This window comes from Sceloporus occidentalis, unplaced genomic scaffold, assembly GCF_023333645.1.
Source record: "Sceloporus occidentalis isolate IW3139 unplaced genomic scaffold, rSceOcc1.0.p SCAF_3, whole genome shotgun sequence".
In the NCBI taxonomy this organism is placed as follows: domain Eukaryota; kingdom Metazoa; phylum Chordata; class Lepidosauria; order Squamata; family Phrynosomatidae; genus Sceloporus; species Sceloporus occidentalis.
In genome coordinates, this window is record NW_028316983.1 from 237,867,514 (window position 1) to 237,895,105 (window position 27,592).

At 40.3% G+C, this 27,592-nt stretch overlaps 2 protein-coding genes across 2 annotated transcripts in view; both read right to left on the minus strand.

Moving 5' to 3' along the window:
- Window positions 1–834: 834 nt before the first annotated feature.
- Window positions 835–24,865, minus strand: OC90 (otoconin 90). The gene is made up of 18 exons (XM_089518394.1): window positions 24,805–24,865; window positions 15,842–15,901; window positions 14,615–14,789; window positions 13,947–14,059; window positions 12,344–12,500; window positions 11,604–11,686; window positions 11,410–11,502; window positions 10,836–10,877; window positions 9,566–9,619; window positions 8,923–8,973; window positions 8,006–8,056; window positions 7,410–7,460; window positions 6,522–6,572; window positions 6,139–6,255; window positions 4,228–4,320; window positions 3,505–3,679; window positions 2,117–2,223; window positions 835–1,151 (listed from the first exon to the last, which is right to left on the minus strand). Exons 1-18 carry the CDS (start codon window positions 24,863–24,865, stop codon window positions 835–837), a joined length of 1,851 nt encoding a protein of 616 aa, XP_089374520.1.
- Window positions 24,866–25,355: 490 nt separating this feature from the next.
- Window positions 25,356–27,592, minus strand: part of HHLA1 (HHLA1 neighbor of OC90) — a 33,076-nt gene continuing 30,839 nt past the window's right edge. The window contains exon 15 of the mRNA XM_089518395.1: window positions 25,356–25,399. Within this exon, the coding sequence (XP_089374521.1) occupies window positions 25,356–25,399 (44 nt within the window). The remainder of the gene's footprint in view (window positions 25,400–27,592) is intronic.

The following is a 27,592-nucleotide window of genomic DNA, read 5'->3' on the forward strand; positions in this document are numbered from 1 at the left end:
ATGCAGCCCTTGATTCATGGCACCTCAATACATCTAGCAATCCTGGGATAAGAAAATCCTTTTGTGGACTAGGTGGTGGTGAAAAAAAGGGGGGGCAGAAATATGTGACCTGTAAATGCCAGTTTCTGTATGATGCTTCCTTGGTGTTTTCTCAGCCATTTGGCTTTATTTATTTATAGATGATGTAACCTACAAGCTAGGAAGATTGGATTAATAATATTAAGTAAGATAAAGGTGAAGGCAGATGTAATGTGGGAGGATAATGATTAAGCTCTATCTTAAGTGGGTGGGAAAAAACCAGCCAGTGGGTGAAGAACACTGAATTTGTCCCAAGCCCCCCCCCCCCCCTCTTTTAATTAAAATCATGACCTTTTCAAAACTACTATTTGGCCTAGGCAGGAATACAGTATAAAGACTCATGAGTGATTATTAGATATGTCTGATGATATAGTCTAAATTCCCAAAATGCTTATGCAAATTAAATATGTTAACCTTTTAGATGGCGCAAAACTCTGGGTTGTTTTTGTTGCAGCAGGCTAGCAAGGTTGCCCCCTGCCCTGACAAATTTGCACATTAAATAGCTTTGCAATGCATAAGATGAATGGCTTGTCCTCTGGCAAATGCCACAGAGAGGGGCCTAATCCAAATTGTCTCCCACCTTACCTCTCCTACAGCTGCTGTATTGAAAAATTTAAAAAAAGTCACTACAAAACCCTAGGAATAATATTACAGATCTGCCATATCACTTTCTGTTACATTCTAACTTTGAATATCATATTAGTTGTTTGTTGTTTAATATTCCTGGTAGATTCTCTGCTGAGCAGTGACATGAGATTATCTGGTTTGTAGCAGTGATGGTCTGGAGTTTCCCCTTGCTTCTGGGCGTACTGCTCTCTTTCCCCTTCTCAAAATGCTCGTTGCTGGCGCTGCCTCCTCACTACTACTCTCTTCCTCACTAGAGGTTCTGGCACCAATCCCAGTGCTACTCGGGGGCCTTTCGTGCCCACTCCTGCGGCAAAACAATTTGTCCTCTTGGCAAGCATGTCTGTTTGGAGAGCTGAAGCTTTCATTGAAAGAAGCTGCAGCCATGCACTCGGCAGCTGCCTTATCACAGGAACACAGGAGCTTTTCACACATGGTCCATCCAATGCCTAAGGGAAAGATGGCTGTTATAAACTTATTAGAGAAGAGTCACACTACCACAAGGTGAAAGAATATTCATTTTTTGTTCATTTCCTGGCACAGAAAAAGATTTGCTGCAACTTGAGAAACAGTGTCAGGAAGAAGAAGAATAGCAGAAAGATTTTTGTGCGCTTTTCTCCCAGTATTCATACGCCTTGAAACATTCTGGGGAATGTTCTGTGCAAGAATAGGTGGCTTTTTTTTACTCATACACACACAAATATGTTTTTCCACAGAAAATTTATTTTCTGCATAGAAAAAAATGAGCTAAGATTCTAGATCCAATATTTAGTGAAGTATACTGAATGAACTCTGAGTCAACATCTAGCTAATGCCAACCAAATCAATGTGACCACTGTATTTGGGACAAACAATGGCATTCAGACAATAATGCCATGAAATGCCTACATTGCAGGTCTAGTTCTATGTGAATTTAGTACCAGAGGATGTCTGGAATCCTGTTGGTTAATCTCAACTAGGGAACTCCCTTTGGATCAATTGCTGAATGGTTACTCAGCACATAGGTAAAACCAATTGATATAATGGGTCTACTCTACTCAAGAGTATCGCTAGCATTTAGGCATTAGCTAGTGGGGATCCAAAATGTCCCATTAGGGTGAAATATGCACATATATTCCTACATCATGGAAATGGAGCACTGCTCTTTGAGCGAATAGTGATGTTGCACAACCAGGTGTGCAAAAAAACACATGTGGAAACATACATCTGTTTGCAAACAAGTCCCTATACACCCATGTGCAGTGCTGCTGCATGCAGACACTTACTTCTGCAATTTTGAACTGAATGTGACTTCTCCATATTGGACAAAAATGTCTGAATTTTTCCATAAATAAATTTATACATGCATATGACACCAATAGGCCACCTCATTTTGCTGTATAATAGTGGATTCTGTTCATCATCATAAACTTACACTTTGGTGTGTGATCGAAACAGACAACCTCAGATCTGGAATTTCTTTCTGGATGGCATCCCAGCTTCTTAACTTGCTCCAAGCAGCAATGGTGAGAGAAGCAGCATCTTCAGTTAAGAAGAGATTTATCAAAATGTTACCATTTTAAAACAATATGAAATGGCTCTAAAGTACATCATCCTTTGCATTCTAGTTTGTGTAACATTGGTTCATATTTTCCAGCTTGTTTTTTTTCCAGCTCTCTGGTATTATCTAAGCACAAGTTGGAATAAAAATGAGAAATGTAGGGATGGGGTTGGAAAACAAGCACAGATTTAGTTGTTGCTGCTGAAAAGCAGCTTGTCTCTTCAGCACTGGGAAATACAGTGTCAAAATCAGGGGGGTGCATGTTGGGATTTCTGCTGATGAATGCACTTTGCTACTCAACACTTAGCTGAATGCAGCCAGTGTCCTAATCTGGAGATGATCCAACACATTCATGGACCTCTATGGGCTATGTTTTGTTCCAGGGCATGCCCAAAGCTTCTATTAAAACAGTGTTTCCTGTTCATTTCAGTGGAAATGTTACCAAAACATGCACAGAGCTGCCCACCTCTTTGCACAGAAATGCTGCCTATATAGTTTAAAAGGTTTCTAAGCTAGTGCGTACCCTAAGCCACATCGCTGAAAGACAAACTGTGACCATGGGAAGCCTCCCTGTCAGTGGGGTATTCTCCATTTTGGATTTAAGTTCAAATGATGAGGAACTATCCAAGGCTTTTAACCCTAACTCCAAAAGAGGTCCCACCCATTGGATAGGCCCTCATAGGTTCAGATGAAACTCTAAAATGGATTTACTGGCCCATTGACATGGGAGCCATCAGCCACTCCTGCAAACAAATGTGACTTTTTTTCCAGAAAACTTTGAATTGGGGCAAATGGGAGCTAAACTCAATCTGAATGTTTTCCATAATAACTGTTGTTATTATGTACCTTCACATTAACTCTGGCTTTTGATGACCTTATCATAGGGGTTTCTTGGCAAGATTTATTAAGAGAGGGTCCGCCATTGCCTTTTTCTGTATATAGTCAAAATGCCTGGTATTACCTGGTATACCTGATAATTTGAGCGTCTCCCAAATGCTAACCAGGCCTGGCCCTGTTTAGCTTCCAGGATCAGACAGGATCATGTTGCTTCAAAGCACTGAGACATCTTTACAGTCTTTTCATTTTACTAGCTTTGATCTTTCTACAGTTGACCACATGTTATACCCTCTTCAGTACACACATGGTAGGAAATACCTTTTAGAACTTAATACATATATGCTATTGTAATAATGTGTGAGGTGGTTGGTTGGTTATGTGACAATTTGAACCATTGGTGTTAGACACATTTGGAAAAACCCAACCTGTCCAGATCATCCGTTGGCTGGCCTCTACCTTCCTGGCCACAGTAACAGCCATATAATTCAAACTCCTCTGGGCATCGATCGGTTAAGCAATAAAGCATCTCGCCTAACTGTGGCAAAACCCTCTTGACTCTTCCATTGTCTCTCAGTTGCAGAAAGGTGAAGCGGTCACAAACTATAGAGAGAGGAAGAAATCCAAGTCAAAGTTTTTGGTTATGTCCAGTGTTATGCTACATCCAAGAACAATCCCAATTAATTCTCTGTTGTCCTCTTTTTTTAGCTGAATGACTGTGCCTACTGAACGACTGAGGAAGAGGCAAACCAGACAGAAAAAAGCTAGGGATTGTAGGGAATCATAGGGAGAAAGGGCAGAACCATCTGCCAGTGAGATGCATAACTTCAGCTGCTGTTTTTGCACCCCTGCAGTGATTTTCTACCACTGAATTGCTCAGAACTGTGCAGAAATGTGTTTACTGTTGTCCTTGTGTCCTTCAAGTTGTTTCTGACTTATGGTGACCCTAAGGTGAACCTATCATGGGGTTTTCTTGGCATGATTTATTCTGAGGGGGTTTGCCTTCCTTTAAGGCAGAGAGTGTCTGACTTACCCAAGACCATGTCAAAGGTGTCTTTTTAACCCCCAGCAATCCATCAGCATCCCAATACCTTTTGTCACTTAAAATATGTGCAGTTGCACATCCTGGTTGTAGTGAGAGTACCCCTCACCTTCTCCAAAGGGTTCCTCGGGATCTGGTGTCTCTTCTGGAGCCACGGTGGGAAATGTTGTACCTTCCTCTCCAACAATTTTGAAATGATTCCCTGCAGATTGGATATTTGGTTCATTTTGAAGCAACAGGGTTTAAATCTATGTAACATGTCAACCATAAAACCTGAGTCAAACACTACTTAGGGTTGCATTTTTTGTAGGATACACTTTTATGGACCAGAACCCATTTTACAAGATGCATAACAGCAGAGCTTCACAAAGTTCTTTTTAAAAAAAAAAAAAAATCACAACTCTCTGAGTCTGGTAGACAGCACAGCCCCTAGTCAAACAGGATAAGGGATCCTGTGAACAACAGTATGAAAATGTAGTTTTCCTAAGTGCCCTGTTCTAGTAGTCAGCCTCTATACCTGAGGTGTAAAGGGAGGGGAAGGCAAACACACAGGCCCTATGCCAGTATACAGGTGACTCTACCATACCCTCCAGCATTTCATAAATGAAAACCAGGACACATATGGCCAAGAAACATCAGAGTGTGGTTAATATGACAAAGGTTATAAATTGGGAAGAAGAGATTAACTAGGAGAGAGGCTGCAGCAGTTTTCTTTTGCCTGAATCTACTGAAAAGGGCAAGTCTCTGTGCCCTCCTCTCTTCTCCTCTCTCCTGTGCTAAGTTAATGGAGTGCCAACAACTTGTGCATTTTGAGCTCAGTTTGCACCAATGGAAGTAAACTGAGGATGAAGGGGGGAAATGAGAGGAAGAGAAAGTGGGACATTTTAAAAGCAACCAAAAAGTGGGACAACAGAGAATTAATCAGGACTGTCCTTGCCAGACTGGAATAGTTGAAAGGTATCCTCTACAGACCATCAAATGTTTACCACTAAGCTTTTATAAGCACATACAACTGAAAACAGGCCCCTTTGGGATTGGCAATCCTGCCCTATCAGGGAGAATTGAGCCTGACCTTCCAGTATCAAGAACTAGTTGTTGTTATGTGCCTTCAAGTAATTTCCAACTTATGGTGACCTTAAGGCAAACCTATCACAGGGTTTTCTTAGAAGGGGTTTGCTATTGCCATCCTCTGAGGCTAAAAGATTGTGACTTGCCCTAGGTCACCTAGTGCATTTCCATGGCAAAGCAGGGATTTGAACTCATGGCCCTGGAGTCCTAGGCCAACACTTAAACCTCTACATCACACTGGCTCTATCAAGAACTACAGATATGAAAGGTCTGCCTCCAAGCCATGTTGCTTTTCCCAGCACTTAACAATTACACTGAGTCAGCACTTTTATGTCAAGCAGACAGAATATAACCTGACACTAATGAAGTTATGCGATGATTGCAACACTGTGAAACTGAATGTGTAAGCAAATGTAAGATCCACAATTACAACGTTCAATGTACATTTGTATCTGCAATGCACAGTAACACCACATGCGCAATGGCACTGCATACTCAACTCTGCTTCTGTAATCTTCAGCTGAGTACAAATATTACATCATGCCCAAAAAGTGCCATGAAATATACAAGGCAATTTACAAAGATATCTGTTACTATCAGAATGCCAGTTTATGGGGCATTATCTTCTGCAGTTTCAAATAGGCTTTATGATTATACTTTTTTAAAAGCCTAACTTAGGCCTGTTACAGACTGCCAAAATAAAGCTGCTTCGGGTCTCTTTGGAAGTATGCTGTTTAAATGATGCATGCATCCGAAGAATCCTGAAGCTGCACCAAAGCTGCACTCCAGTGCTTAGGAATGGAGTGTGGCTTTGGCATGACCTATGGACTCTTAGGACGCATGCATCATTTAAATAGCATACCTCCAAAGAGATCCCAAGCAGCTTTATTTTGGCAGTCTGTAACAGGCCCTAGGCTATTTTTGAAGTCACAACTCTAAGAGGTTTACTTGCCATGATCTGTTGATCGCTCTGGAAAATCTGAAGTTGGCACCAACTCAGACTCATTGGCGCTCTTATGAGATGAAGCAGAAGGGGTTCCCCCTGTGAAGAAAGCTTCTTCAGATGGACCTGAAGGCATAGCCATGATCAATTGTTAATAATATCAGGAAGATATTTCCTTGTAAAACAATTTGCTTTGCACAAAGCTTTCCTCAATGGAGTGCCCTTTCAATGGGTCCTACTTCCAGGAAAATGTGAATAGGACCTCAACCTTTTTCTGTCTTTCTGAGTAACTATGACCCCATTCTTTCAGCATCTGGGCTAAACAGTACAGCCATCCACATTTTACAAAAAGTTTATAACTGGTAGAAAACCACGAGTTGATACAGACTTACCTCCTGACATGGAATTTTCCAAAGTAGCAGCTGTACCATCCTGGGATTTTACTGTGAATACACACAAAACACAAAGTCTATGTTAACAAACCGGATGATATTTGTACTATGGAATCTTGCAATTGGTAGTTTTTTGAGGTACAATGAGCTCTTGGTATCTGTTGAGACTCACAGGACTCACACCCAACAACCACCCTGTGGATACCAAAAAATATGGGTGCTCAAATCCCATTAATTAGAAATGGAATAGTAAAAGTGTTGTCCCTTACACTGTATAAAATAGCAAAATCAAGGTTTGTGCGCATATATATATATAATAATAATAATCTACAGATAAAGCATTTGTGGATAGGGAGAGCTGACTATATTTAGAATTCTTTGGCAGTAGCTCCTCAGTTTACCAGTCCCAGGATTCACTGGATGAAGCCATGGCAGTCAGAATGATAAGAAATTGCTATAATTGTGCAGTAGGAATGGAGCCTTGATGTGACCTCCAGAGGGTCCTGTGCAGAGAAAATGACCCACTGAAACCATGTCCAATGTGTCTTGGTTCAAATATGTACAAACACACCTCCCACTTCTGAACTGCCAAATGACCTGAAGACTGAACATGATGAGCACACCTAGGGTATCACACCTAAACAGCAAGAATTCACTCCAATGTGTGTTTTGAGTGGTTACCTAACCATCACTACCATCAATACTTTTCTTTTGGAAATTTACAAGCCCTAAGCCTGAGCATTATTCAGAAGTGCAGTCAAAGCACTGGAGCAAATAGAGGACTGCAATTGAACGGGCTGAGGCCTAATGTCTCCAGTGAAAGCAATCCATCATTCATTCCCTCTAGTTTTTCTTAAAGGAAACTTTTACCAATTTTCACCCACCTACCTCCTTCTGTGAGGCTTTCTGAACCTCCACCATTCTCCATGTGTGGAGTAACTGTTTAAAAGGCAAATAGATTGGCATTGGTTTAATGCTTTGACCAGAAAAACCATCTGTCTATATCAATTCAAACAAGTCATTATCCACAAATAATTCACAACAATGGATGCATGTGAGGCTAGCCCTCTCAACACTGAAGGAAACGTTATGGTTGGCGAGCTCTATCATAGTCCAAAGTGGAATTATATTATATTTACATTTAAAAAAAAAAACAAGAAAGAGAAGGGTAATAAATGTCCCCTCTGTCATGGATCAAGGCCTGTTATGGACCAAGTGGCAGAGTATTTGTAGATCAAGCTGTAGCAGGGACAAAGGACTGTCAAGGCCCTCTACATGGACAGAGGATAAAGAGTGTTTTCCATGGACTACGATCTATCGTGGATCTCAATCATGGGCAGAGACCTACATTTCTTGCAAGCTGTATCCTCCCCCCCCTCCACACACACACACACACACACTGATTACATAAGGTTAATAGTAATATCTTTGCCTCTAATGTTGTATTGTCACAGTAGTGGTGTTAGCCAAGGAAGTATACTTGCCTCCCTCTTCCAGGTCCTTCACCAGCAGGTCACTAATCTCTGAAGGAATATCTGTCAAATCAAAATTTAAAAATTAGACATTATTCAACCCTGCTCTGTAGCTTGCTTAACAAAATAGAAAACCCAGCCAACCTTTATAATCAAGAGTTGGAACTTTCTGTTAACAGCAATGTCATGAGTAATAATAATAATAATAATAATAATAATAATAATAATAATATATTTATATCCCACCTACTCTGACTAGAACCATGGCAGCTTACAGTAAAACAGTCCAACACATAATAAAATAATATACAAGATCAGTTTATAGACTGCTCGCACTTAGTGTAGATCAGTGCATATCAAGATACCTGATTTTGGGAACCAGACATTGTTCTCTTCTAATGCAACAGACAGTGGTATGGTATTGGTGTCTATTGCTTACAATTGCTTGTGTCTTTCCTCAAAACTCACCAGGGACTGGTAGCCAATGGGTCTGGGATTAGAACCAGGTTGTGAACCACCTCTTTGAATAGCACTGCTTTAGATCATAAATGAACTCTACTTTTCCTTTTAAATTATCACTCTAGTAACAGTCAATAGGAAGGCAATTGATATTTTTCCTGTCTATAAACTATTTCATTCACTCATTGTTTAATACAGTACATGTTGACCAATGCTGTTTCAGACTTTGTATTTCTGTGAAACGAAATCTTTAATGTATTTATAAAAACTGAAAGATGACACACACCTCCTCCTCTGTGGGTCCCAAGACTTCTGTCTTTCTCCAAATGGGAAGTAACTGTTTAAAAGATGGAAAAACCAACATGAGTGGAGTGAGATTTTGGTGAAGAAAATTAAGCATGATTAAACTAATAGAACAAACTGAACATATTAAAGGCACACTCACACAAAAATGGCTATGAAGCACTTACATTCTGTAACAGACATCTTTACAATTGTTCCACTGGTGGGTGGTGGAATCACTGTAAGACATATAACAGAGAGGGTTATGTTCCTAACACTATGCAAGTTTTAGGAAGAAGTCATTGCCAAATTAAGATACCAAATTACATATGGACCCAGAGCAATGGATACAGACTACAAGAAAAGGGATTCCACTTCAACATTAGGAAGAATTTCCTGGCAGTAAGAACAGTTCAACAGTGGAATATGCTGTCTCAGAGTGTAGTTGAGTTTCCTTCTTTGAAGGCTTTTAAACAGAAACTGGATAACCATCTGTGGTGTGTGCTTTGACTGTATGGAAAGGGATTGGACTGAGTGGACCCTGAGGTCCTTTCCAGTTCTGTGATTCTAAGATATCAATCTTTGGTCATTGTATTTAATGAAACTTGCTCCCTCAAATATTAAACACATCTGGAAATCATAAGTGTTGAGGAAGGCTAGAGAAAGCCACTAGTTCAGGAAAAAATCTAAATGTGATGCAGATTTTTCAAACTTATTTGAGATGCAAATTTTTTGCACCTTTGTGGGAAAAATGCTCTAACTTAGTATATGCTAAGTTTAAATTCTGACCAAAGCTTTACCACACAAGAACAGTGGGGGACAAGCAAGTACCCTCTGCCACAGATGTATCTGTCAGCCGTGTATCTTCAGCCCTCTGTTGAAACTCTGCCAAAAATATAAAGAGAGGTGTCTGTTAGTGCTGACAAATACAGATTGCAGCCAACCTGCTTCTTGGTCTGGCCTGAGACTCAGTGTTGAGACGTTATATTTTATTGCATTGCTCCTCTCCAGTCTAGGAGTGAGTGTATCCACATTATACAATTATAGCACTTTGATGTTACTTTAACTGCCATGGTTCCATTTTATTGAATTTTAATATTTGTACTTTGGTAATATGCTTTGAATTCCCTGCCTGAAATTTTTAGTGCTATAGTTCAAGGAAGTAGAGTAGATCGCTCTAGCAGAGAATTCTATCCCCAAACTACAAGTCCCAGGTTTCTGTAGGATGGAACCCTAGCAATTAAAGTGCTATCAAAAAGATCAATGGAGAATGGAGAATATCACTGCAATGGTGCATGTGATGAATAATGCTAATACAGTTGGCCCTCCTTTTTCATGGGGGATCCATTCCAGACCCCTCTGCAAAAACAGAGACTCACGTATATTCAAGGCCCATAGGCTTGAATGGGGCACATGCCCGTGAACGTGTGCAGGGTGAGCACTGCAGGATCATGCCCTATTAAAAATATTAAAAATATTCAAGACCATGGACCTTAAGTCTGTGAGAAAGGAGGGGTGACTGTACATTGCTAGAGGAAGGTCATAATATTAATTACAATTTTTTCCAAACTCCTTCACTAGTAAAGCAATGAATTATTTATTTTAAAATATATCATACTTATTAGTGTACTAATAAAATCACCAGGAAATACCTCTTGTGACAACACAGGTTTCATGTTTTGGTCCTGAGACAGTGGGATACTGGGATACTCCTGACCTGACATCTCCAGCTCTCCATACTGAGTTGTCTAGTATGGGAAGAATGGTAGCCTAAGAGGGAATCCTTGCCACCTGACTGATTGTGTGGACCCTGAGATCCAATTTGATGCTACCAGTGTGAGTCTCTGCTCGAGACTTGCTGTATCTCCTGATGTCAGTCATTTTGGAGAAGTTTGTAAATCTGGCACTGTGGAATGGGGTGAGGAATGACTGTAGGGCAAACTGAGACCCTAGGCTTGTCTCCGGAAGGGCTGAATATAAGTGCATAGTCTCAAACCATGCTCATTTGTGTTTTCTGATATCATTCTTAGAAAAATACTGTTCTTATTTTGGGTTAAGGGGGAGGGCAGGGAACAAATATTTTGTGGAGAAAAAGGCTTACCCGAAACTTGAGCTGTTGTCTGACTGTTCTCACTAGGTGTTTCTGGGAAAAAGAGGGAAGAGATGTCCCATAAATTTTTGGGCCATGTGAAAAATGGACAATGTTGTGGGGCACATTAAGAACAGGCAACTGGAGAGATCCTATGGAGTTGTGCTGCTACTGCTGGTCTCCATGTGGCCCACAACTGGGATAGCAATGCCGATGTCAGCTGAAGTTCACAATCACAGTTAAAAATGTGAAACCTAGATTTATGTGTCCGTAATTGATTTAGGTCCATGATCCCTACATACTCAATTGTGTTGGGAAAATTTGGGGCCCAAACAGACAGGCCAAAATAAAGCTGCTTCGGGTCACTTTGGAGGTATGCTGTTTAAATGCTGCATGCGTTCTAAGACACCAGAAGCCATACCAAAGCCACACTTCAGTCCTAAGGACTAGTGTGCAGCTTTGGCACAGCTTGTGGCCTCTTAAGATATGCGTGTCGTTTAAGCAGCATATCTCCAAAGGGACCCAAAGCAGCTTTATTTTGGCCTGTCAGTTTGGGCCCAGAGAGATCATAAAAGTCTTTACTTACCAATCAGCAACCACTCTGAGCAACGAAGGTCTGTTCTCTTGTTGACTGAGGTGCAGCAGAGTGACATTTCCACATCCCTCCCACAGGTGATCTCTGGTGCAAGGAGAATTGAGAACATTATCCAGCTTCTGTCCTGTTGCACCAGAGATGGCTCACAGGAGTGAGGGGAACATCGGATTCACAGGAGAACAGACCTTCATTGCTTGCTGCGGCTTTGCCCAATAAGGCAGGATTGGGGGAAAGGACATCAGGCCAGAAGATGCTACTTAGGCTAAAGCTGCACTGCAGAAAAACTTCCATTATATTTTAATGTATTTTTATATTGTTTTCGGGTGATTTTAACTGTTTTAGATTTTATTGTAATATTTTTTAAAAAAAAATCTGTGAGCAGCCTTGGGTCCCTTTGAGGGAGAAAGGTGACATCTAAATGAAATAAATAAAACAAACAAACAAATAAGAAATGGTACCATTTAACTGCCATGGCTCCCTGCCAAGGAAGCCTGAGATTTGTAGTTTCTCTGACAGAGAAAGCAAAATATCCCAGAATTGTATAGCATTGAGCTGTGTCAGTTAAACTAGATTATTTCTGCAGCGTCGATTCAGCTCTAGTTAACTAAGTAGCTGAAGTAGAATCTCTGCCATCATTTCCAGTCCCTCAATTTATAGCTCTCCTATGGATCAGCCACCATCTGGCTGAAAAGGTAGGTCTTGTGAGTCACATTCAGTCCTTAACAACCATAAATAGAGATATATCACCTTCATTTTCTTGAAAAGCTCTACTGAAAGTATGGATTTGTAGCATTCACTCATTACTCCAGAAATAGGGAAAATGCATTTCTTCCAGTAAATGGCATTATAAACCAGAAGGCAAATTTACTAAGCAAAAGAAAATGCAATTAGAGGAAAATCAGGCACTAAGGAACTGAGATCTCACTGTGAGAGCTCTCTCTTTATATTCTCACCTGTAACCAGAGACGGACAGAGCGAAACATCCAAGCTGTTCATGGAAGCGTTAATTTGGGAATGCAAAAAGCATTCAATAGCAGCTTTGTCACAGTTGCAGAGAAAGAGCTCACAGGAATCTTCAGACTCTAGAAATGAAAGAAAGCCATGTCTTAAAAGAGAGAGAGAGAGAGCCCCACATACAAAGTGGTATTGAGAGATCGGTTTTCACACTCAGCCTGCTCTCTATAAGGTTTTGACCTGGACAAGTGCATTTCATTTTGTAGCTGGGAAATTCTATGCGGTGTTGCTGACACTGTTCAACCAGCACAGAATGAGCTCACAATTGAAAAACTTTCACAAGGAGAGACAGCTTTGGTGCTCTAGAAAATTCAAGTTTATATAATATGGGTTCCCCTCCCGCAGTATCTGGCTCAGATAGGATTGTCTACAAGCACTTACAAGTGTAAGAATTAACTGGACTTCTGAAGATGTTATCTGGAATCCAAAAACTGGCTCTGTTTTATGAGCATATGGAGCAGTCTCCTTCATATCTCACAACTAGCTGTGTTTGGCTGTGATGCATCAAAGAGTCTTCTCTCTGGCCATGTTTTGGCTTGGAAACTTCTTTTATGGGAAGCCTCCTGTTGCTCTGTAGAGATCAGCCACTTTTGGGAGGCATTCAATGTATTAATTTTTAATTTTAATTAATGATCTTGATCCAGTGAGGCTGGTGGCTTCCATGTCAGCAGAGATGTGAGTCTAGTAAAAGCATCAGGCTCAGTTTTGAAAGTTGTCCAAGGTGATAGTCCCCAAATAGTTTCAGAACTTTGGACAGTTCCTGCAAAATGAAAATCTGTAGTGGAGTCACTGTCCCACTGATATCAAATACCACTGTGTTCATCTGTACTATTTCATCTTCTGTTCTATCATTTGCATTTGCTTTTAATTGCATTTTATTTATTTATTTCCTTTTAACATTTTTGCAAGCCACCTTCATTTTCATTTTAAGTGGAAAAGTCAATGAACAAAGAAAACCATGATGTCATTCCAAGACTAGATTTCTTACTAGTGTTGTATATTTTCATGTATTTCATTTCTGCATGCAAAACCAAATAATTTTCAAAAATGGTCTCTCTGAAGGTGAAATTGTGGGTGAGTGGGGGGGGGCTTGTACATTTTTATTTTTGTGCATTTTTTCCTGAACAATTCACAAGAACAACAACAAAACTTTCGCAAAAACAGTATTTTCAGCAATATTTTTGAGAAGGTGAAGATGCCAGCCACAGATGCTGGTGAAACGTCAGAAAGAAACTCTGCTAGAACATGGCCACATAGCCCGAAAAACTCACAAAAAACTATGGATGCCGGCCATGAAAGTCTTCGACTTTACAATGTTTTTGTATACTTTTGTCACTGCAAAACATTGATATTTCCACACAAGACAATGTTTTTTTTTAAAAAAAAAATGTTTGTAATACCATTTAACCTATTCTTTGGGGATGAAATGGGTTTCAAATCTTGGAAAATCTGCAGGTTCCCATAAACACACACATCCTTATTCTTCAACATTTCTTTCTCTTTCTCAGTCTTACCACAGGTGAGATTTTTTGTGAGACAGCTGACATCCATAGTAATCTTGGCAGGATCCCACATACATTCTTCATCAGTTGCCTCTTCATAACACTTCCGGTGTTGGAAACAGCAACTTATTTGGAAGTTGTGGGGGGGAAACAATTAAATAATTAATATTAGAGGTCATTTGGGACTTTGTCTAAAGCTGCATCTACACTGCAGAATGAATGCAGTTTGACACTGATTTAACTGTGATGGCTCATTGCTATGGAATTTTGGGATTTGTAGTTTTATTAGTTATTCAGATTTCTCTGTTAGAGAGCTCTGGTGCCAAAACAAACTATAAATCCCAGGATTGCATAGGCTAGAGCCATGGCTTTTAAAGTGGTTTCAAACTGCATTAATTCTGCAGTGTCTTTACAATAGAAAGTCCTTCCAGATTTGGAATTAAAGTAGGAGCTGTAAGAGCTGCACACATAAATTCCCCTATGGAAGCAGAGGCACATTTTTATGGCACATTCAGTTCATGACTGATGATGTAGATTTATCTATTTGGTGGCATGATGTATAGATCACAATTCACATGGATGCTCATGTGCATTTGGGTGCACATTTGGTGTCTTGGTTCAGTTGTGCAACATTGCCATTCAGTACAAAGGTTGTGTAGTGTAATTATTGCCAGACTCACCTATCTACTTCATCTGCAGGGAGGCCTTCCATCTCAAATCGACAGGCACAGCCATAGTCTTCAAAATCTCTGGGACAAATGCCAGTTACACACTTCATTTTGTTCACAAAGTTGAGCAGTACAGGAAAGTTTGTGAATATAGCCTGGAGCCAGGTGAAGTGAGAACCTAAACAGTCTAAAAGAACATGGATGTTAAGAATTCAGAATAAAGGTACATCTCCATCCATGATGGAAACTCTTTTCATCTCAGAGATTAGTCAGAGAATTTTTTTTGGGGGGTGGGGGGGGGTGGGGATCAGGATTTTCCAAACTTTTCTCTGAGAAGGTTCAGAAGAAAACATGTCTCATGAAGATGACCCTGGACTCCTGGGATCAAAGGGGAATGCAGACTCCCTGCAATTAGCTCATTTTTCTCTGACAACAGGATTTCCTCAATGATATGTGTCTCAACAATAAGACTTGCAAAATTAAGTTCAGCTTCCAATTGCCAATTTCAAAACAAAGCACATTAAATGCAAGGTATGTGTGTGTGTAGAAAAAATATATGACAGAGAGATATTGTTGAGCAATTAAGAAAACACCTCCGTAAAATAAGTGAGAATATCCTCTAGTAACTAAATTCTAGTTTGATCCAGTGTCAATTGTATCACTTGGCAGGAAAATTTACTGTAATATGGGAAGGAAATGGCAGGAGGGAGGGGGAATGTCCTACAGGATTGACTTCAATGTTTTTAAAGATTTGGTTTAGAGCCTACTTTCCTCCAAACACTGAGACTCGGGCCAAACCTGAACGACCAATGCATGAGAGGGATGTACCCATCGGTTTGGAGAATGCCCAAAGTTTGCTGTATTTTTTTTGGGGGGTGGGGGTGGGGGGTGGGGGTGGGAGAGTATGTACGGGAGAACTAGAATGAAGGATCTGAGAAATGAAACCAATTTGAGTTCATATAATTATTTGAGTAGGAAAAGGGAAGGAGAGGAAGAGGAAATTAAACTATGAGAATGCTGTCTGGAACAAATGTAAGTAATACAGCAGAGTGATCATATGGGTCCTACTTTTTCATTCCTGATATGCAGGAGATTAGATATCATTCTGCACATGCACAGCACTGGATTCAAATATGTCTATATTTCACAATAATACATACAAAAATGCAGATATATCTTAGGATATCCCCCCAACAAAGCCTCTTGAATTTTATAAGGAGACAGAAAAGTCTGACCTACCAAAAAACAGGGCAACACTTTCCACGTCTGCAAAGACTCCATTGAAGAATGTAATGTTATCTGGATATAAATAGTTTCATAATATTAATTGCAAATATCCTTCTCACATTCATTTCATGTTACATACACATATATAAACAAAGAGAGACAGAGAGGAGGGGGACCATCACAATGCAAATTTATTTATTTATGTGATATACACCCTGTCTTTCTCCCAAAATGGAATTCAAATATTTGACACTGTCATTCAGCAACATCTATAAGAATGAATACTGCTGGCAACATATGCTTTTTCTTACATTTTCAACTTGTGGCAACTGCTAAAGCTGCCCTTGACAGAACAAGTAGTGTTATTGGTAACCCATTACTTTTGAGTAACCTTTTCAATCATAGAAATGTTTCACAGCAACATAGTTTCTTTTAAAAACCGTAATGAGTAACAGTAGCACTTCCATTTGGAAAATAATGTTCCAAGCTCTGCACTCAGTTCAATGCATGGTTGGGATATACTTGGTTGTCAGAAACCATTCTTGCCCTACACTCCCTTTAATGCATTTATTAACTCTTATCTTCCACTAAAAGGGAACCATAAACCTCATGCTTTGCATGCAGAAGAACCCAGATATTCTCGTTCTGGTTTCTTCAGTTAAGGAGAACAACTAGCACAGCATTAAGGAAACCCTGCCTTTAGTTACCACTGACCTGGATCAGACAACAGGTTGCAGCCTTATATATTGATATTTTGCCCCCTAAGGTTTTGTTGCTAGTTAAATCTTGAATAAAAGCTTCTTACTTAAGTTCCTTTCTGTCACATGTGGCAGATCCATTGATATTGCTGGTGTCTCTGGTCCTTGACCTCCTGGCTCACCCAGAAGAAACAAAAATTGCAAAAGAAAAATAAATTAGAATAATGCCTGAAGCCAACATAGACTTTGGAGGTCAAAGATGGACAAATACGGTCTTCCAATTGTTGTTTGGCTGCCCCTTCCTTCAGCCTTGGGTTGCATAACCAATGATGAAGATGTTTGGAGTTGCAATCCAATAAAATGTAGTTGGCTGAGGTTGCCCTCCCATGTCCTCCATTCATTTGTCACTTAGACAGAACCCAAGTTTATCATCAAATGCACACTTCAGAAAGAACTATAGCCACTCCTTGTTTTCTGATAGTTATATCCTAGTTACATAATACCATGCTTATCAACAAACGTGCTACATTCATACGAATAGATTTACAAGTGTATTGATAACATCTTAGGTGTACATATAAAATATAATTTATGAAGGGTATTTGTCATTAAGCATGCATTTTAGGAGTTATCCTGCACTTGTGATAGTGACAACAGTTGTGGCAAATTCTATATTCAAGTGTAACACTATGAGAAAGGGAGAATCATGTCTATCTATTATGTCCATCTTTCCTAACTGAATAATCTGTGTTTTGGGGGAGCATTCAGACATGAATACTCACACACACACACACACACACACACACACACAAGAATGTAAATGGTACTAGCCAGGAAAGAGGGACTTTGTAATTTGATTTTCATTGTCATTATTTTGGTGTCTTAGGATATGTTTCAAAAGTATGAATGTGCAATGGTTGTCTCTGCAGTTACAGAAAATCAAATGATGCACTGAACACACCAACAAATAGTTACATATCATCCAAATGACAACCAGAATTCTCTTTGTTACTCCCAACTGGGTTAGACACATTGATTCAATTGCTGAGTGGTGAGTCAACAGGTTGGAAAATCCATTTGATTCAATGGCTCTTCTTTAGTTGGGGCTAACAATAGGACTCAAGGCCATGTGAAGTGATTGGTAAAACTGCTTATACAACCATGAACTAAACACAATTGCCAAAAAAGTACAACCACATCTTTAAAGGTATATCAAAGCATGTATGACTAGAAGATCAATATGAATGTAAGTGTGTTTGTCAAATAAGAAGCATGGATAAGAAACAATGGGGAATGCATACTGGCTATTTCTGTAGCCACAATAAATCAAGTGGCACACTTGAAGGCACTGACAGATGGATACATACCATACCTAGGGTATGGAACTCCTTCCCTCATAAGACTAGGTTGGCCCCCTCTCTTTTATCTTTCTACTTTTTTGTCTGGTCTAGAATAGACCCATTCATCTACATTCATTGATTGAATTTATATCCTGCTTGTCTCCCAAAAAGAGATTCAAAGAGACTTACAATAATTTCAAAAATATTAAGCTAAAATAATAGTTTACAAAAGTTAATACCAGTTTATAAATGGCTATAAGAATTGTTGAATGGTGAGTCAACTTATATGTAAAAACAATTGACCAAATGGTTGTACTGTAGTTTGGATTAATAATCGAATTTAGGCCATGTGAAAAGGTTACACTTCTTGAACTCCACTTAAGTCATCTAGGAAGTGAATATATCCATCGCATATGGCTAAAAAAGTACAATTGCATGTGTAAGAGAACTTATGTAGGTCTATCATACTAACAGGATGCCAGCCCATGTTTTGTTTTTCACTTTTTCTTTTTTCAGATTATTTCAGGTGATTTGTGGGAGGTAGGGTTGGGTATTATAGTAAAAGTAGGTGATAATTAGCATGATTTCAGGATGATTTGGCACTTAGAAATACACACACACACACACACACACACACACAGAGTGAGAGAATGGTCTTGACCTTGGTTGGCCATAAAATACACTGAGGGAGCATCCTTTGTCCACCCTTATTATACAGTCACAAACTTCTTCAGAGAATTATACATCTCAGCATAGTGATGGATGAATATGCCTGTTTTGTTTTCTTTAATAGAAATATATCTTATTCTTGTCAATGAAGTAGAGAACTGGATTGTTGGGGAGTGGCCTGGAAATTTCAGGAGCTTCAAAAATGGTGGAGGGGGGGGGGGGGGCTCTATGCAATTGCTGATCTGTGTTATATAATTTCTAAGAAGATGCTCCAGAGGTTATAGTTGATGCAAACTGTCTTCAAACCGTACTTAACAGAGCTGGAGAAATGGTAACACAATTGTCCACTTACCACTACTATGCAATGTCATCAACACATTCACCAGTAGGATAAACATCATCCTTTTGCAGGAATCTTTCCTGGTGAATTAAGTGACATGTTAAGACTGTACATTTCCCTTCAAATCATAAAACACAACTGTCCTGAGAAGTGGGGGAAGAATTACCATATCGTTGCAATCTGCTGAATTTATTTTATTTTGCAATGATATGGCAGTGATGAAAGAAAGCAATGCTCTAGGAACACATCTCAACACAGGAGTCTCTGAGCTGGCAAAGGTATTGCTACAGTCAGCTCAAAGAAGATCACCCAATATAAAATTTATTCATGCAATTGATTCCCAGAAGATGTGTGGGCAGCTAAAAATCATAGAAGCACAGAAGCATAAAATCATAGTGTTGGAAGAGATCTCAAAGGCCATCAAAACTGGGAGTGAATTCACCACCCTGAGAATGAGGATGAGACTAAATCCTGTTGGTCAGTCCCAATACAGCCACTTGGTAAATCCAATTGATGATGGATTTACTTCAGTAAGGAGTAAAATAGAGTTATAGGCTACAGTGTTGTAGCATTTCAAGCCCAGTCCTGAAGGTCAGGTGTGCTAATATTAACCATGCTGACCTTAATGGTGGCTCATCAAAGCAAAGTTAATATGCTATGTAGGACATTAGCCACACATTTCTAGATATACTTAGTAAAAAGTCCTTCCGGGCTCAAGGGGTATAAAGACTTATCCAAGAATCCTGGTGATTCACTTTCACACTTGATATTAATATGGCTTTTATTTGTGAGAGTTGATGTGGTCTAGATGTTTGCTTCTTGACAATTAGCAATTCAATAGCACTTTAATGATGCTCAAAGCAAGTGAGGAATGATGGATTCTATTTCAATGGGGTGGTGAATTCACTACCCATTTTAATCCAAACTTTAAAAATTGTTTCTGAGATGCAAAATCTTCAAGTAGATTCAGCACCTTGCATGATTCCTGTGCAAGTTGAGACTAAATTCCAGAGTGGATTCACTGCTCACTCTCATGGGAGCAACCAGACCCTGCTCAAAGTACTTGGCATCTGTTATCATGCTGCAAAATCAGTATGGCACAATTATCACCATATCGAGCATTACACCACTGCAACACACTGAGAATAATTCAATCTGCCTTCTCTACCATTCTGTCTGCTTAGGTCCCTGGTGTACACCCAGACCTTGGAGATAATACCCCTTACTCTTGAGGAAATACACTCTTTCTCATGAAGGAGCAAATACTTGCCAATGTTTTCTACCCATTGAATGAAATTATGAGAATTTTGTGAAATTCTTTCTTTCTTTCTTTCTTTCTTGGACTATGAACCTTTTTGTGGGGAAAAAATTGATGCAAAAAAACCCCCCTTAGTTTTGTGTAAAAACTTGGGTTTGTTTTAAAATAAATTGTACTGTCCACAGTGAACAGTACATTTGTGTCAAATTCATTGTTTCACACTCAAAATGCTGTTTTCTGCATTAAAAACAAATTTTTCACCAACTTCTTTTTCACAAAGATTTTTGAAAGTGTGAAAAAAATGTGGCAATTGACCAGATTCTAAAGAGAGTGTTTCAAAATACGCTTTCTTCTCCATGACCAGAAAAAAAGTGTGAGCATTGTTTACATCCCTAACATGGAGACTGAACTAAAACACTGCAAATATAACACCTTACTGGGAGACAACCGAGGTTGAAATGCATTGTGTCTACACATCGCACACATAGGATGCTCAAAAATGAGCATATTTGTATGTTTAAATTAGAGATATCAGGTTGAACCTTAAGGCTGAAGTCCTTAACAGAAGCGTGAGTGGAATCTCACTACACATGTGCTTAGAATCCAGCTCAACAACACAATCTCAAATGTATGTGCAACACAGTCCTTTATTTTTTTAAAAAAAAAATAAGTCTGGCTGGATTCAAGTGCATCTTCTCCCAGGTTAGCATGACCAGGATTGCTACCTTCTGTTATTATTTTTTGCTAAAGGTTACTTCCAAGTCAACAGGTTTTACGATCAAGGTGCCATTCAAAATGCACTCATCATCACATAAGAAGAAGCACAGGGAATACAACTTACCTTGCGGAATATGGCCCAAAGGAAGGAGAAAACTGGCTTTAAGAAGGTTAGGACTTGGTGATTTATACCCACCTGGATATGAACCCCCTTCCCATGTGACCATTTAATTCATCACCCCCCTCTTCATCCTTTCTCAATCAGCCCTTTCATTAGATTTCTGCAGGTCACAATGCTTGCAGCGGTGAGCTTTAACATTATAGATCATTTATATACTTGGGGCTATATTAAATAGGCCTATTCTCCAGGGCACTGCAAGTTACCCAAATAATACAGGCCCTGTTGTAATTAAACAACAATTGCTCCTCTGTTATCCATCTCCTACCAAGTCATGTGACCACTGCAGTAAGAATTTAATGAGAGGCAACGTTCCATGTTGAGAGACAGGTGGAAATCTAGACTGCTTTACAGACCCTGGTTTCTCCAAGTGCTGAAAAGCCGAGATGGTGTGGCAGTGTGTCTGGTGGGACATTGCAGGGTGTGTGGGTGGCACGGGAATCCACACACAAATACACTAGCATTATCTGTCTAAGAACTGATAAAACATTTGGGTTTCCAGTTACTTAATATAAAAATGAACAGCATCCAAAGTGGCAATTCTGAACAATGTATTATCAATATCCTTAAGGGGATGATGCTTCTCCTTTAATCATGTATCTTCCCCTTGCAAGGCCAAATAAAATGTTCTCCTCCCCCCATCCATAGGAGTCCATAGGATGAAGCTATGACAACCTGGTTTAAATCTGCTTTATTTCTGCTGTGTGGATACCTCCCTAGTCTGGTATAAAGAGATCCCCTGCTTCTCCAGAAAATAGGATCCAACCAATGGATCAAAATTACAAGAAAGGAGATTCCAATTTAACATTACAAAGACCTTCTTCAGCTGTCTGGCAATGGAAAATCAGAAAGTGATCGGCTCTCCTCTGTTACAGGGCTTTAAACAGACCTTGAATGGTCAGTTCTGCATAGTCTTTTACCGGTTGATTCCTGTACTGGCAAGAGTATGGCTTAGAAGGCCTTTCCTACTCAATGATATAATGATTCTGTGAAAGATAAAGAACCATAAGTTGCTGGAAGGACAAGGCCCTGGAAAGTGCCTTTCAACTAGTCAGCACTTGGAAATTATGTTAACATTAACATGTAGATTATATAGTCTATATTAATTGGGTTTTAGTGAACACAATTGAATTAATTCATTCTGTTAACCACTTGTAACTGGGCATAAAGATTCTCTGTTAATCCAAAAGTACCAACCTGAGGTAACAAATTAAAATATCATGAAATATTGATCATTACTCAGTGTGTCAACATGCTTGTCATTTCATTTTTAAAATACCAACTCTTATAATCTTTGGCTGGCATCCTGTTAGAGAGTTACAAGGTCAAAAGCTAGGCTAATTACCTCAAAGAATCATAAAATCATAGAGTTGTCAGAGACCTCAAGGACCATCCTGTTCAATCCCCTGACATTCAGGAAGGCACAATGAAAGCACCCCTGATAGATGGCCATCCAGCTTCCAAAGAAGATCCATCACACTCCAAGGGAGTATGTTTCACTGTTAAACCACTCTCACTGTCAAGAGGTTCTTCCTGATGTTTAGGTGGAATCATTTTCCTGTAGTTTGAACCATCGCTCCATGTCCTAGTCTCTGGAACAGCAGAAAACAAGCTTGTTCCATCCTCAATATGACATCCCTTCAAACATTTAAACAGGGCTGTCATGTCACCTCTCAGACTTCTCATATTAACCTCTCAACTGTCTCTTCTCCAGGCTAAAAATACCCAGATCACTAAATCTCTCCTCATAGGCCATGGTTTCCAGACCCTTCACCATTTTGGTCACCCTCCTCTGGACATGCTCCAGCTTCTCAATATCCTTTTAAAATGTTGGTGCCCAGAACTGGACATAGTATTCCAGGTGAGGTCTGACCAAAGCAGAATAGAGTATTACTATTACTTCCCTTGATTTAGACACTTTAGGCCTCAAACAGATGGGCCAAAAGAAGCACTTTCAGACTGCTTTGGGGGGCATGGTGTTTAGATGACACACACAGCTGAAGTAGCTGGAAACCATGCTACTGCTGCTCTAAGGGGGGGGGAAAGGCGGAATAAAAAAAAGCTCATTTTTTCTGCTCCTTCCTGGAATATGTGCACCTTCAACACTGCATATAAACTCACCAATGCCACAGTGATTCTAAAGGAATGATCTGTCCTACCCCTCTGCATATAAATCCACCAGTTCAGGAGTCCATTTCAAAAGGACAGAGCCACCATATCCAAGTGATGGGGGCAGCAATGTAAAGATTCGAAAATGTGACACCTCTAATGGACATCAATACAACATACACAAACCAGAGAGTCCAAGAGGGACATGGACTGAAGGGGGGGGGTGAAGGGGGCATGATTGTACCTTGCTAGTGTCTTCAAGGGCACAGCTCTGCTCCAATGCCCTATCTCGGTGGAGGGCTGCACATGTGACTGTGTGGAGTTTCAAAAGGATGGCCATCCAATGGAAGGGCAGCCATCAGCATTTTATTCCTGTAATGGTGAGCAGGAATGATGGGGGATTTTTTTTAGAGTACCCAGTGATGCAGCTTGATGCCACGCTGTGTGGTCACGATATGCACACTCCAGCTGCTTTGGGAGCAGGCAGTGTGGTCAGCAGAGACTCACCCCACTCTTGGAAAAAGCAGCTTCAGGCCACTCTTTCCTGCCTGTCTGCTTGGCCTCATACTTCTATTGATGCAGCCTAGAAGTATATGACGTGATAGTATTTGGTGTTCAGTGAATTATTCAGTGTTCAGTGAATTGTGACACTATTTTAGGCCCAGGACAGTCCTTTTCTTACAACAGAAAGTGACTGGAAGTCATTTCCTGCTTTACTAAAAATGAAGTTTCTCCTGGGCCTAAAATGTCCCAAAGAGGGCATTTCAAGGTAGAGCAGGGAAAGACCTCAATCTGAGACCCAAATTAAGAGTTGCTCCAAATTAGGATAGATCAGGAATGGGCAATGTGTGGCTGTCCTGATGTTCATTGACTGTGACTCTCGTGGTTCATCATTGGTGATTGTCTACTAGTGCTGCTGGGAGCTGCTGTCTAAAAATACAGTCAGCCCTTCTTATACACAGATTTTTTTATACACGGATTCAAGCATTCACAGTTTGAAAATGTTCCAAAAAAGTATCAATTTCAAATATCAAATCTTGATTTTCCATTTTTATAAGGGAAACCATTTTTCTATGTTATTATATTTAATGGGACTTGAGCATACATGGATTTTGTTATCCACGGGGGTTCCTGGAACCAAACCACAGCGGATAACAAGGGTCCACTGTATCTGGAGGGCCATATGATTCCCCATCCCTAGCATGAACAGGATAGTACTTGATGGGCCTATGGTCCATGCTGTTTTAATATACATTTGGATAAACACTATACCATTGCTACTCAAAGTGGCTGTCCATATACTAGTGCTGGACTCATTGGCTGACAGTTACGAAAAGTTTCTAGGTAAGAAAAGCGGATAAATTGACAATGTCATCAAATAATTTTTAAAAGAAATTTTAAGAAAGATTTGGATTTGTTTATTATGTACTTGTAGTCACATTGGGGCTATGAATCAGTCTTAGGTTTTGTAAAATAAACAGAATTTGTGTATGGTAGAGGTTTAAATGTATTATTATATAAAAGGAAGTAGAATAATAACAGTATATATCCATCAGTTGCAGGGAGGAAAGTCAGTTGTGCATGTTAATTTTTCTTTAATAGCTTAGATGTGTTTATTTAGTTATTGTTCATTTGCTATTATTATTTGCAGAAAGAAATATGTTACCAGTCCTGGCATACTGCCGAAACAGCTTGCTGTCTACCATATCAGATGGCTTAACAACCATTGTTCTACACCAAAAATACCTTTGTATACCAATGTACAGCTTTGACACGAATCCTATTTTTAACAAAGCAAAAAATCAAAACCCACAACATCTCCAAGACATTACTGCAGCATAACACGTATGTTTCTGGATTGTTGTTTTTTATTTGGATCTGTTGTAATGCTATTTCAAACACAGTTAACAATCCGTGGGGTCCAAAGCTAATAAAAACATTTTATAAAAGACAATATACAAAAAGAGTTCAAATTATTTCATTACAATATAGTTTTTTTTTTCCCTTTGAGTTTCACCTTCTATTAATTATCAGACTTGGTTTAAGCATTACAAGGAAGGCAGAAGACTATTGTACCCGGGGGGGGGGGGGGGATGTGTCCCACTTCTTTGATCTCCTGTGTAAGTTGTATCATCAGAAATTCCTTGTATTGCACAATGGAGTGAAACCTAACAACTGGTGCAAGTCTTCTTGAAAGCAACAGGTCCTCTTGAGTTTTTAAATAGACTTGCAAATGCTTGCAAGGCATTTTTGCTTTAGAGCTGAAAAACAATGGGGAGAAAGATGTTAAAGTGTGAGTCTGCATGTACAGAAATACTATAGTGGTTTATTATGAAGGCCAGTAAACCTGCTACCCAGTTCAAAGCTGATCTGCTAACAGAAGTGTAGAGCACTTTGGATCCAGATTTCAAAATTATTGAAGGACAGATTTATTTCACCTTGTGGATACAAAGGTAAAGGTGAAGAAGAAGTTGGATAGGAATTTGTTCCACTCCTTTCTATTTGAGAAAGAAAACATTAGATTATGCTAAATGTAGGCTTCTAATGTTCCTTCAAGTTGCCTGTCAAATTACATGAATTACATAGAGTTTTTCTTAGGCAAACAATACTCAGAACTGGTTTTGCCTGTTCCTTCCTCTTAAATATAGCCCACAGTACCTGGTATCCATTGGCACTCTCCCATCCATGTACTAACCAGGGCTGACCTTGTTTAGCTTCCAAGATCAGACAATATCTGGTACCTTCAGGGTATTTAAGCTGCCTAGGTTTAGAACAGCCTCACTGAAATCAATAAGACGTAAGGGAGTCATGACTCGTGACTAGCCCTACTGATTTCAACAGTACTACTGTAAATGTAACTAAGGAGATTATCGCACTGCGTTCTGAGAACGTTCTCATCACGTGATGAGAACGGAACGCATTTGAGTATACCGCACGTATGTGTTCCAATCGGGTTCTCAGAACGTTTAAATGTGTTCCAAATGTGTTCCAGGAGGGTACAGATATGAATGTGTTCCCAGAGAGCTGAAACGTGATGAGAACGTTCCAACAGAGGTGTGTGCGGTATTCTTATCTGTTCTCAAATCCGTTCTCTCATTCCTCCGTTTCCTGATTGGCTGAAAGAATGACAGGCAGGGAGGGAGGCAGGCAGGCGAGCGACTGCAGTGAGGGAAGGTGTGTGTGTGTGAGGGGGGAAAGAAGGAGGGAGGGAAGGGAGGAAAGTTGGGACAAGTGAGAGAAGAGGAAAGAAGGGAAAGAGAGAGAAAGAGAGAGGGAAACAGGGGGGCCAGAGCAGAGAGCAAGAGGGAGAGGGTCTGGCTGCTTCTGCGGGGGCCTCTAGTCTCATATCCAGTGGGGCTCCTGTGCTGGCAGCCTGCAGGAGGCAAGGATGGCAGGGATGCCCAGGACCTTCTCCTCCTTCCCTCCAGGAAGGAACCCACAAAAGCTCCTCTGTTTGGAGCAACACACAAAAGCAAGCAAACAACTCCCAGAATTCCATAGCAAAGAGCCAGACAAGAATTAAAGCGGGGAGGGAAGCTCACAGGCCCCACCTGGAATATTGTGTCCAGTTCTGGGCACCACAATTCAAAAAGGAGCGTGTCCAAAGGAGGGCGACTAAAATGGTGAAAGGTCTGGAAACCATGCCCTACAAGGAACGACTTAGGGAGCTGGGGATGTTTAGCCTGGAGAAGAGAAGATTAAGAGGTGATATGATAGCCCTGTTTAAATATTTGAAGGGATGTCACATTGATGAGGGAGCAAGCTTGTTTTCTGCTGCTCCAGAGACTAGTACCCAGAGCAATGGATGCAAGCTCCAGGAAAAGAGATCCCACTTCAATATTAGGAGGAACTTCCTGAGAGTAAGGGCTGTTCGACAGTGGAACACACTCTTTCCTCAGAGTGTAGTGGAGTCTCCTTCCTTGGAGGTCTTTAAGCAGAGGCTGGATGACCATCTGTTGGGGATGCTTTGATTGTGATTTCCTGCATGGCAGAATGGGGTTGGACTGGATGGCCCTTGTGGTCTCTTCCAACTCTATGATTCTATGATTTTATGAAGGCACACATTACATGCGCACACACACAGGAGGCAAAAGGCTGACAAGCAGCCAAAATGGGGAATTGGGATGACAGCAGAGGACTCTTCTTTTCTAACCGGTTTAAAGAGCTGCTATGGCTGCTGGGGCTCTGCCCTTGGCCCAGTCCCCTCCCTGGCAACTTGCTTTCCTTCGGCTTGAAGAGACCTGCATGGAGCTCCTCCTTCTTCCCAACCTTGCAAAGGAGGTTTGGGATGTAACTTGCAAGGCTCATCTCTCCCCATTTCTCTTTCTCCCTGCCTTCCTCCCGATCCCTCCTTCTTCCCTCCCTTCCCTCCCTCCTCCTTTCCCCCCTCTCTCTCACACACACACCCCTTCCCTCACTGCAGTCGCTCGCCTGCCTGCTTCACTGCCTCCCTG